Source organism: Parastagonospora nodorum, assembly GCF_000146915.1.
Source record: "Parastagonospora nodorum SN15 chromosome Unknown scaffold_27, whole genome shotgun sequence".
Taxonomy (NCBI): domain Eukaryota; kingdom Fungi; phylum Ascomycota; class Dothideomycetes; order Pleosporales; family Phaeosphaeriaceae; genus Parastagonospora; species Parastagonospora nodorum.
The window spans coordinates 230,667-242,999 of NW_001884575.1; the positions used below are offsets into that span (position 1 = coordinate 230,667).

General features: G+C 51.2%; 2 protein-coding genes across 2 annotated transcripts; both read right to left on the minus strand.

The window, feature by feature from the left end:
- Positions 1-77: 77 nt before the first annotated feature.
- Positions 78-4,647, minus strand: SNOG_13587 (hypothetical protein; the record flags this gene model as incomplete). Its single annotated transcript, XM_001803741.1, is given in 10 exon segments — positions 78-497; positions 554-1,521; positions 1,716-1,801; positions 1,816-1,968; positions 2,002-2,123; positions 2,251-2,957; positions 3,234-3,428; positions 3,477-3,549; positions 3,597-4,394; positions 4,447-4,647. 10 exon segments carry the CDS (start codon positions 4,645-4,647, stop codon positions 78-80), a joined length of 3,723 nt encoding a protein of 1,240 aa, XP_001803793.1.
- Positions 4,648-5,245: 598 nt separating this feature from the next.
- On the minus strand, positions 5,246-8,672 carry SNOG_13588 (hypothetical protein; the record flags this gene model as incomplete). Its single annotated transcript, XM_001803742.1, has 2 exons — positions 5,246-6,367; positions 6,417-8,672. The coding sequence occupies 2 exons, from the start codon at positions 8,670-8,672 to the stop codon at positions 5,246-5,248; spliced, it is 3,378 nt and encodes a 1,125-aa protein (XP_001803794.1).
- Positions 8,673-12,333: the final 3,661 nt, after the last annotated feature.

A 12,333-nucleotide genomic window follows, 5' to 3' on the forward strand; every position in this document is an offset into this window, starting at 1 on the left:
TCAGTACTGAAGCATTGGGGTCGAAACTGTCGTTGACAGAACCTGTGTCTCTGGCCAAAACAAAGATTTCTCCGTCCTCACATACTATCCTCCCTCCACCGACTCCTCACCCTCATCCACCCCTCCATCTCTCCCTTGCCACCCCTCTTCTCCATCCCCAACCCCCGCTCCACCCACTCCTGACTCCCCATCTCACTCAGCCGACTCAGCGCCCTGGCAAACGCAAACCTCTCTTCATCACCGCTGAATATACTGCTGTTCTTCAGCATAGTCATGTTCATGCCCAAATCATCCATCAGGTTGCGCATAACATCCGAAATGGCTTCTTCGTCGTGCTTAGTGGCGGAGGAAGTGGGCGTGGTAGTGGTTGAATCGGGAGAGGATGTAGATTTCGGTATCGCGCCAGCTTTCGCAGACGCGGTGACTGCGTCGTTGAGTTCGGATTGGTCGAGGAAGAGGGCAGTTAGCGGGACAGCGGTCGTCATAACAAGCTTCGCCTACACCATGATTAATTAGCCTTTGCCCATCTCCCTTCCATTCCTAAACCACTCACCCTCGATTCGTAAATTGCATCAATAAATGTAATAAACCGCCTCGCGAGATCCCTGCTCCGGAAATTCATGCCAGGTACGTCTGTCACGATGAACGCCTCGTAATTCCTCGTCAGCTCGAGATAATCCGCCGCGCCGGTTGCCCGGCCGATGATCTCGTCGAACGTGAACCACGCGCATTTCCCGCTCGCCTTGGGCACTTCGATCTCGCGGCCCCAGACTTGGTGGGTTGCGCGGTGGGGCGGGTCGTTTTCGAAGTCGCCGAGGAAGCGGAACCAACGCTCTACATGCGTCTTCGCAGATGCGTCGAGGGGATGGTGATACACGCCAGATGGTGGGCGGGGAATCTTGCGGTAGTCGGTATCCGAGTCGAGGTTTAGGACTGTGAGTCGGGATTTTAGGAGGTTGATGCAGGGGATGAAGGATTCTCGTTGGATGCCGTTTTTGTAGAGGTCGTTTGGGTGGCGGTTGGAGGTTGTTACTATGACAGTGCCGTGGGCCATGAGGGATTCCATGAGGCGGCGGAGGATCATGGCGTCTGCGACATCGGTGCATTGGAATTCGTCGAAGCAGAGGACGGAGGCGCGTTCTGCGATGCCGGCTGCGACGAAGGGGATCGCGTCGATGTCGTTGCCGTGCAGCATTTTCATCTTGTGGAGTTCTTTGTGCACGCTTTGCATGAAGGCATGGAAGTGTATCCTAGTCTTGTGTGTGATATTTGGTGGGAGAGTGTCGAAGAAAAGGTCCATCATCATGGTCTTGCCAGAACCCACGTCTCCGTACATGTATATGCCCTTGGGTAGATTCGGATCTATCGGTGGTAACGCAGCCGCTGCTGGTTGCGAAGACGACATGAAGGAGAAGAAGGACTTCTTGGGTGGTTGTAAAGACTCGATCGTAGGTTGACGAACGGTCGGTTGTGTCCACGATGCAAGCATGACATGGAGATCTTCCAGATTTTTGATGATGCCTGACAGACATCAGTACACATCCTCCCTTAAACTACACATTCCATACATTCTTTGGTGTTCGTCGTCTCTCAATCGCCCAGATTCCACGCGCGCATCGTACTCGGCCATGGGTCCGTGAACCCTTTCAGGGTCGTCGATCGAGTCTACCAATATCAGCAGACAACTCGCTGTCTCAGATCAATCCTACGCACACTCATGCGCCGCTTGCGCATACCCTCTGTATGCGCCTGGGCCGGACCACGCAGCCACAGCTGGAAGCGGAGCACGTGCTCTGACATTCTGCCCTTGCGAACCTCTTCCAGCTCTTATGCTTTTCCTGCAATCCAAACATATCGACCGTCTTGCCTCCGCTGTCAACCCTCTCCCACTTGGTGTGATTCGCCTCGGTGTAGCATGTCGCGAAAGGGTCCGCAACCCTCGAATTGCGTCGGATGATGTCATATTCGCTGTGCGCGCGATTAGAAGCCTATAAAACACACAAGAAATATGTGGAGCTGCAGAAAGAGCCAGCCCATGCGACAAAATAACGCTCAAGGGGTATCACGCGCGACAAAGAGAGGCAAAGCAATTCGAGTGTCTGGCATGTGGGAACGTTGAAGGTCTTTAGCGGCCACGCGGGGAGTTCTCGCCGTCTCCTCGGCACGCCGGGAATCGGAAATAGGCGTGTCTAAGTTTAGCTTGGCACGTGGCATCGGCAGTAGAAAGACTGCCGGTGTGAAAGGACCTACGTGAAGTGAAAGGTTGGTCTCATTATTACTGTGCCTATGCTGCGTCCTCCTCCGCCGCAACGCTCTCATACCTCCCGCCATCGGCTCCGCACCACTTCTCGCGTACTTCATCTTCGGTACTTCGTACAATCGTGTATAGTCGACTCTGTCGCCAGCTAACCTCGCATAACCTCCTTCTTTCCGTCCAAATACGGGGCTGCCATCACAGAAGAAATCCTTGCAATTCGTGACAATACCTCGACTCCATGGATTGCCTCTCTGCTGCCGTTGTCCTGCTTGAGACCCTTGCAGTGCGGTTGCGACAAAGGTATCCAGACCGAGAAGGCGTTTCCATTGATCCCAGATGGAAGACTTGGGCTGTGGTCGACGTGGAGCATCGCCGGTGTCTTGTCCGGAGCCAAAGCCATTAGTGCTGGAACTATCACCAGCGCCCGTAATATCTTGCGAAGTATCACCGGTGGTGACGAAGGTGTTAATTGCATCGGCGGGTGTATGACTGTGTAAGTGGCCACGCATGCTTTCGTATGTGGTGAGGTTACGAGCTACCTGGAGTAGTTGCACGCATGCGAGCATCGTCACCCAGGTCAATTGAAAGGCAGCCCATATCGATAGTACGATCGTGTATGGGTCTTTGTTGTAGATCTTGCACAGGTCCTCGGAAATGATGGTGCACTGAACATGCTTTGGTGTGTCGCGATTCTCAAGGTCTGGTATCGTGAGCAACATAGTATGCAACCTGGAAGGGTAGACTTACAGGCAAGTACCAGCCTTACCCACGTCAGAATACCGAGCTCCAGAGAGAGTATGTAAAACACAAAGTGGCGGTGGTTGTTGTTCGCCACACAGTTGTTAACCCATGGACAGTGACTGCTGGAGTTAGCATTGTACATCGCGCTATCAATCAATTACGCACTGGTCACTCTTTGCAACGCATCGCTCACACCTCTTGCAGTGCTTGCTACGTAAAGGCTTGCGCACCATACAATTAACACAAAAGTGCTTTTCGTCAAACTGTCGTAGCTCCATAAGTTCGTCGATCACCGCCTTGGAAGCGCTCCTGCTCGCGGACTTGGGCACAAAGCCAGGATCAGATGTCATGGTGAAGAAGTAGAAATAACCCGTGAGGCCGTAAAACATTGCAAACATTAGGTTGAGGAAGAAGTTGCCTCGTATCGTCCCTGCTAGTCGTTAACAAGCGCAGTTCCAGATCATGGGGTGCGACATACATGGTAGGATGGTCGTTATCCAACGGAAGCCGACCCAGAAAAGCGTGCCAGCAAATATACCAGCAAGAAAGGGCTGAAATTGTCAGCGCGATCCAAGGACTTTGATACTGCAGTACTCACAGTATGATGTATCGACCTCATATTCGACGGCGCCCACATCAACAGCTTTTGCGCTGCCCACTGCATCAAGTATGAACTTATCAACGCCGCCGGAATGCCAATAAACGACGGGAAATAGCTGAGCAAAAACAGCGCATTCAAGATGATCGCAAACGGCCAGAAGAATATAAAGCGCGACAGGAACCACCTCGTATCCTTGACTCCAGGGACGGGAAAATGCTTCGGGTTACCCTCCTTATCGAAGCCGGCTTGAGACAATGCGCGATGCCATTGCCGCGTGGTATTCATCTCTTCCGCTGTCATAGCCGGTGTCTTGCCGTCATTATTCTTCGCAAACCGGTCCGCGCCGTACTCGAGGAGCTTCTGTATGGACTCTTGCGATCCCTTGACTAGTGCCCAGTGCAAGCCCGTGAAGCCCTGGTCGTCTGTCGCATACACATTTGCGCCCCAGCGCAAGAACAAATCCACGCAAGACGGATAGCCCTTGTATGCTGCCCACATGAGCGGGGTGTGCGACTGCGGATCTGGTATATCCACGGGTATGTCCTGGTGTAGGAGCAAGACTAGCTGGTAGACGTTGCCGTCGAGAGTCGCCGAATGCAGCAGGTTGAAGCCTTGGTCGTCGGTGAGAAGGGGGTCGGCGCCGTGATCGAGGAGGAGGTTCACAATGTAATAATTGCAGCGCTTTGCTGCCCATAGGACGGGTGTAGCTACCGCATCACCGCCTTTCGCATTAATCGGTGCACCGGCTTGTATGAGGTAGTGGCAGAGGGCATAATGGTTGTTGATAGCCGCCCACTACAGCAAGGTCAGCATCTCCATCATGTCTTACTCCAATGCTCGTACGTACGTGTAGTGGCGTTATGCCCTGGTCATCTTTATATGTCGCATCGAACTTCCCCCCATCAAACAGCTTCTGAATCGCTCCAATCTCGCCCAACCTCGCCAACTGCATAATATCCTCCTCCACCGGCAAGCTCGGCTTCCTATCCGCCATATTATCGAGCTCATGCTCAGCCGACACGTCGGGTGAGGAGGCAGCGGAGGCCATCTCGGGGGTCCGATGAAGTTGGAGATAAGGACCAAGAAAACCTCACGCGATGGCAATTTCAGGTGACGTCCAACGTTGTTTTACGGGTTATCGGGATATTTGCATGCTGGAAATATGTGTCAAAACGGTCTGACGAGAGCAAAGCAGGCTGGCCAGCGTGCGCGGAAGATGCGGCGTTCTCACTTGTCGGGACGTGACCAATGCGTTCATCGTATCCTAGGCCCCTGCTGTTTCCACGCGGATATAAGTGGCGCAGCCGCGTCAGCCCCATTCCGAGCAACTGCCGCCGCCGAACACATCTCACGACGGGATTCAAACTACTTGTTTGAGCAAGTCGGCAAACGGCGTCGATTGTAGTGCGCTGGTAAGTTTGCGTGAAGGTGTTTGCTAGCCTTTAGCTAAACTACGTTTAATGGACAGCGTCAGGTGGTCCTCCACGCCGTCACAAAGTCAAGGTCAGACACTTACTAGTCACAGAAAACCACAGTGAGACAAACACACTTTCGACTGCCACGTATGTTTCCCTGTAATTTCATGTGCGATTCTTTTTTCTGTAACCCTAACGCCCTTGATACAATTCCCACTTCTTCATCCTATTCTACGCTAACATTCCACTAAACTCACTTCCCTCCTTCAGCATATCCGCCGCCTTCCCGGCCTTGATCAATTTTCCCTTTCCCAGTACAACACAGTAGTCTGCATTCTTAACCGCCTCAAGGCGATGCGCAATAGTGATCACAGTACTCTGCTTCATCTCTTCTCTCAGCACACTCTGAATGCGCTGCGCAGTCTCAAAATCAATTGATGCAGTCGCCTCGTCCATGATGAGTACAGGACTTCGCCTTAGCATTGCGCGCGCAAGACCGACGAGTTGGCGCTGGCCCTGTGAGAGACCTTTGCCTCCACCTTCGACATTGGTGGATAAAGTCCAGTTGTGGTTTCCTGCGATCTTGGAAAGGACAGACTCGCAAGCGGCATCGGAGTACTCATCGAGGGGATCGAGGTTTTTGCGCATGCTTCCGGGAAAGAGGACGGGCTCCTGGGCGAGGAAAGTGACGCGGCTACGCAGTGCTTGTTTGCTAACGGTGGAGATGTCGATACCGTCGATGCGAATTGTACCACTTTCGGCAGCGATAGTGGCCAATAGAGAGAGAGCAAGTGTAGACTTGCCTGAGCCTGTGCGTCCGATGACTGCGGTGTTGCTGCCAGCTGGGATTTTGAGCGTGATGTTCTGTAGCGCAGGTTCTAGGTTGGGTGCGTAGCGAACTGTAGCGTCTTCGAACTCGATGTCGCCTGAATACGTTGGCCAATGTGCAGGCGGGTCGACAACACCTGGCTCCTCTTTCTCGATATCCAGCAGCTCAATCACACGCTCCACACTAGTAAAGTCCATCTCTAGCTGACCATAGATTCGGCACATGTACTCGGTGTGTACAACAAATTTACTCGCCGTGATCAAGACGAAAGCTGTGAGGCCAGGACTGAGGCCTACGTATATGGCAATGAGCGTCATAGCCAATGTCGAGCTAGCGGATAAGAGACTGAAGCGCAGTCCAAGCCAGGATTGCAGAGACCAGTAGAAGTGGTCATTCTTCTGGAAGTTGTCGACAACCTCGATGACGCGCTCCTGGAACCGGGGCTGCGCGTTGAAGGCGCGAACGGTAGTGAGGCCCTCTACAAGTGCGCCGAAATTGGACATCAGAGGGGAAAGAGATACCATCTGTGCGATTGTTAGGTCGTGTGCAGTTCTTACAAATGGCTAAACTTACCTCAAGTCGCCGTAGGCTTTGCGACGTTGGCAGAAAGCGGAAGAAGTAGTAGACAAAGCCACAGCAGAGAAGAGCACCGAATGCCAGGAATGCTGGTGTCGATGTCAAAATGATCGCAACGGCAGTGAACCATCCAATAAATTGCCACACAAAGACTGTGAAGGCACTGCTCAAACCTCCATCGACTGTGTTCATGTCACTTGTGAGCCGGTTCATCAGGCGACCCACCGGTGTAACATCATAGTATCTGAACGTCGCATGTGCAACACGCTCAATGGCTCTCTGGAAGATGGACTTCGCTGCAAGGTATCCCACACCAAACATGATAATGTATGTCCACCAGAAGAGAATTGATGTGGCAACGACAAAATAGAAAAATGTCTGCAGCCATGGAATGACGTCGTCATGCGCTGGAGGGAGGTAGCCAAAAATACCCTTCGATGTCGGATGTGTGTAAGATTCGCCCCATGCTTTAATGAACCAGGTTTGCAACGTGTCGAGAATGCGATATACAAACATGACCAGGATGACAACAAACCACCAGCGCAATGTACCAGCCTTAATGTAGCGCCAGTATACGGAAAGTTTCACGCCGCCTTTCGTGCGTGTTTCGTCCTCGATGAACTTGTCCGGAATGGCTGCCGCTTCTTGTTCTTTACGCCGCTGGGCCTCTTCCTCAGATATGGATTCATTTGTTTGCGTGCGTTGTAGCGATAGCTTATTCTCTTCATCTTCTGTTGGCTCGTGAATCGTAGCTTTCCCATGCTGGAGCTCTACCCATTGTTTCGCAAGACCACGACAGAGTTCTGTGCGATGTGTGACAAGAATGGTCGTTCTCCCCGCAAGTAACGGACCGGCAAGTAGCTTATCTACAATGTACTCGGCTGTTTGGTGATCAAGTGCTGAAAGAGGATCGTCAAGAAGAAGGACCTTGGCACTGCTATACACTGCACGTGCAAGTGCAACGCGAGCTTTTTGTCCTCCTGACAAGCCAATACCGTTCTCTCCAATATTTGATAGATCGCCATGCTTGAACTCTGCCATGTCTGGCAGCAATGCGCAAGCTTCGAGGACCTGCTTGTATCGCGCTTCTTCGTATGGCTGCGAGAACAAAATGTTCTCTCGTATGTTCATGCTCTGAAGCCATGGGGTTTGCGCGCAATATCCCATGACCTGGTCTGGTTGTATGAACTCTCCTTCACGCTTGTCGAGCTCACCCATCAGGGCTTGTAGTAATGCAGTTTTACCTGCAGCTACCTCACCGTATACCATGGTCAAGCCTGGTGGAAATGCCATTGTGATGTTTTCGAGCACATTCTGCTCCACACCAGGCCAAGCAAACGAAGCGCCTTGGAGACTGAGGTCTGCGGATCCTTCTGGGACGACGTCTGCTTGTTCCTTATCGGGCTCAGCCATGAATTCCTCGATTCGACTCATGGCAACGTAGGCATTAAGCATCGTCGTGACCAGCTGTGGCAAGGCGCGGAGGTAGCCTTCTAGTAGATTGAAGAGATCGATGGCAGGAAATATCAGGTCGACTTGCAAGGACTTACCCTCCCATCGTGTGTACGCAAAAAATGCGATCGCTGGGAAACATCCGGAACCGAATCGCAGCATGAAAGCCAGTGTTGTTGAGAACATAATTTGAATGACACGAAGATGCAGTTCCGTCTGTCTGGACTCTAGGATGCCCTTCATCCAAGATTCTTGCCAGCCATACCAGCGCAGGTGTCGTATCGATTCGATGAACTGTGTTGTCCTCTGCAGTTTCTCATCTGTCGCGACTCTGCGCTTCTTCTCGAAGTAGATCTGGAAGCGAGCAATGACGATGTTTACCAGCTGTGAGCCGGCCAGTGCAACGACGCCAAGCAGGCAAGCCCATCCGAGCATGCGCCAGATTAGCACCGTCGCAAGAATAGCTCCGGCAGGCTGTGTGAGGATTTCGGCAAAGTCCCAGAAACGCTGCGCTATCTCGTACACATCGTTGCGCATTAGGTTGAGGATCTTGCCCATGGAAGCGCCCACCTTCTCCTTCTCAACTTCTTTCTTTGACTTTCTTGAAAATATCGATCGCACAAGGGCAAACAAACGTTTGAGCCAATGTTGAGGTACGTCTTTCGTAATCTCTGGAGAATGTCCATTTCCACCATTCAGGTCTTGGCCGTTCTCGGAATTGGCATGCCCGTTAGTGTGCTCTTCTTTTGTCTCTTGCTTTGCACCCATGATCTTGCGGTTCAGTGTCTTTTCGTACAGCATCGTAATTAGCTCGCCACGTGAACGTTCATATGCCCGCCTTTGGTACCAAAGATTAAAGACTTGTAGTTGTGCAGCAAGCAGACGAAAAGCCACAGTAAGAACAGCATAAGTAATGGTAACATTGGCAGGCTTACCTTCACGCATCGAGGCAAGAAGACGCTGTAGTAGAACGGGTGTAGCGAGTGCTGATGAGGTTGTTAGTCCTTCCGCGATCACGAAATAGATCTCAAACTCACTTGAACCTAAGCGTATGAAACTCATTGTGGTTGTACGTATCAGATCCATGCCGTTGGCAGTAAACACTCTTCGCGTTACTGAACCCGGAAGCTCCCTGAAAGTTCGGTGAAGGCGCGCATGCTTAAATTCCCAAGGCAGATCCCATACATCCTCATCATCTAGCTGTCGCTTGTAACCTTCCTGTACCATAGGGGCCATCCATGCCACGGTCATATACTGCCATGGCGTGAGGTTGTCCTCCGGAGTTCGCAAATTCACCGTCGGGGTGGTATATATTGCGCTGATATCATCATTCGGCATCATTGGATCTCTGAATGGCATGTTGAGTATCGTGATAATTCCCAATAGAGCCATGATTGGTCCGAGCACAGAAGGTATGTCTTCTACCTTCATTTTGTTGATGAGGTGTTGAGCGTGAGACAGTTCAACTAATTGAGCAACGAGAAGTGTCGATAGCAACAACAATAAAGCCATCGATGCAGTCCTCGGTCGCTCAACTATTATGATAACCACAGCGATACCCTGTCGTCTTGTCAGCTATTCGAACTTTTTCCAAAGATTGAGGCTAACCGGTACTTACCCATGCTATCGCAGGATAGATCTCCAGAATTTGACGTTTTGGAAAGAACACGGTCAGAATCTGTAGTAGTAGACCCACTACTACTATCCCCAAGAGGCTCAGTGTAACAATCGGTGTTGGATGCTTCGGCTCGTCCTCCAGATCCGTTGCTTTCTCCTTCGCCTCTTCTATAAATGGCTTTGTCCATCGTGGCTGGTATGCACGAAAGATTTGAAGCGAGTAAGTTAGCAGTACAAATGCCGCTATCAAAGCTGGAGCGGCTGTAATGAACGGCATAAAACACGGCGTAAAGCGTGCTCGGTCCGCGTCCTTTACAAAGGTTAGACTTGGCCAATATGTGACACAAAAACATACCCATATCTCGTGGCATTGCGATATTGGCTTCGTCTCATTAAAGGACGCCCATGAGCCTGGCGACATTGGCGACATTGGTGTTTGTAACGAAGCCATGATGACGATCCGCAAGGCGGCGACTTTCAAAGCTATCTCAGTGATATCTCCCTCCTCCGCAGCCTCAACCGGTCAAGCCTCGAATTTCTCTGCGCGGTCATGGGGCGGGCTGTGCGTTTAGGTGCTGCTAGGCATCAGTGAGACGAAGCAAAGCGATAGTCATGATGTCGGTGAGTGGTTGATGGATTAAGGCGTTCTTCCATCCGGCGCTAACTTGATGAGATCTAGCATGCTGCCCCACAAAGAAGTCGCGATCCATCAAACACATAATTTACACAACGTCGGCCTCGTGGTCACACTCACATACTAAGCGCACGCTTGGAAATGTTCTGTCGCGTCAGATGTGTTTTTGAGCTTACTCGAGCGGCTATGGAGACCACAACGCAGTTATCTGGCTTCTAATGTCACCCTTGCACCTAACGAAAGTGGGAAAATGACGCGATGCATCGCGTCAAAAGTCGCACTCGAGCATCCAACTAACTATGAATTCATACAGCATCTGGTCTCAGGCAACAACACCTACATGCCGGGCGCTTTAGTTGCTGCCACATGGACACGCTACTCCGTTGAGACCACCATGTTCTCTCTTTGGTCACCCTTCTGTGCACATGCAGGCTCGCGTTCTTTCGTTTCATCATGGACAGGAAATTGCACACGTAACGAAGTGCGATAATCGTGCATAAAGCCCTCCGACTGATGAACTTTGTGTGACTTCAGCTCACGGTCTGCAGGATTTCGTCGCGCGCTACAGCCTCAACTTGGTGACGCTCGAATGCTCATAGTTCGTACAAAGCGTGTATGAATCATTGCAGCACATGTTGGCCGCAGCTACAGGCTCTCACAAAGATAAGCTGCGCGCATCATGCGACGGCCCTAACGTTACGCTCCCATAATCCCTGTCATCAATTCATGTTAGGCAGATCCCGTCAGCTGATCGCCAAATACAATGGATGAGAAGTGTTGAAAGAAAGCTAGCATTCAACCTTCTTATGTCTACCATAGTCTCGACATTTAGAGCGCACTCGACTGCCTGCCATAAGCCATGCGCGATTTCCTCAAGGTAGCTCTGTTCCATCGCGTTTTCAGCGACAATGCTATGTATATGCTATATCTGGCCACAATTCATGGCAACTTTTCGAATCTTCACGCGATTTCGGGCCTGAAAAGAGCAGAAAAGGAGATTGGAGAAGGATGAACATGGCTGGACCTTGAAAGCGTTGATTCTTCACAACACAACTCGACTGGTAGCAGTTACGGTGTTCCTGTTGCACTGTCACAGACGAGTCCAAATTAGTCGGAAACGGTCAAGTCAATCTCCCAATAGGCTGGCGGAAGGGCGAGCGAGCCTAGCTTGTAAAGGGAACCCGCCAATCGGGCCGACATTCGGTGGCTGTTCCTGCACAGCCATTGATACAGATGGGCCTTATGATAGGCATGCACTTTGCAGCAGGACTCGATGACTGTAGTTCGTCGATTACTGTCTCGCTAGCGAGGTATGGCAGATGTCTCAGCCACCTCAAGCGCCATGTCTCTGGGCAACATGCACATACATCGGAGTCCAAGGTTTGATCCTTCGAAACCTGCCACAATTCAGGCGCGATACGTATACAAGAGATACCAGCTTTTAAGGCCGCGCTCGAAGCAGACGCTCTAGAATTCCAAGGAAGACAAGTAAGCTACCGAAGATATCAACGTGACGGCGTCTGGGCGTACCATCCTCTCAGCGTTCCTGCCAATTCCATAATTCGATTTGAATTCCTCATTCGCAACGAGACGATCAAAGATTTACTATTTCCACCCGAGTACAAGAACTTCCATGGTACGCTCATACAGCCCTTGGCTCCATACAAATCACCACACTATACAACAAAAACGTGGCACATCCCATCGCTGCCAAACGATCGCGCTCTGAAATTCTATAAGCACGTCGACAGGACCCTGCAGGTACCTAGAAAGAGCTGTGTAAAACAACCTTCCAATAAAACTGTGGTCCAAGGGCCGACATCAAGTTCCAAGACAGAAGGAAACGTAGCGGATGGATGGGAGGTGAATCATCGTCGTGGCCCTTTCCCAGCAGTGCTTTTAGCCAGCATAGCATGGTTTGGTCAATCCCGCAGCGAGTGGGATCTTTTCGATGGTGGTAAATTATACAACTTCACTCTCTATCATAGCATTGACTCCAAACCTGCCTCAGATGCCAACTCTACACTAAGTGGGGGCCAGGAACGCTCTTGGGGACAATCAAACTCGAGGCGAAAGGCAGCTGGGTACGCATTCCTGACAAAACGCTGGGGAGTTTGAGGACTGCAAGGAAAGAGAGAAGGCACTATATGAGATTGTGATCCTGCTCGTGGCCTATGTACAACATACATGGTATCATGCATCAAGGATCAA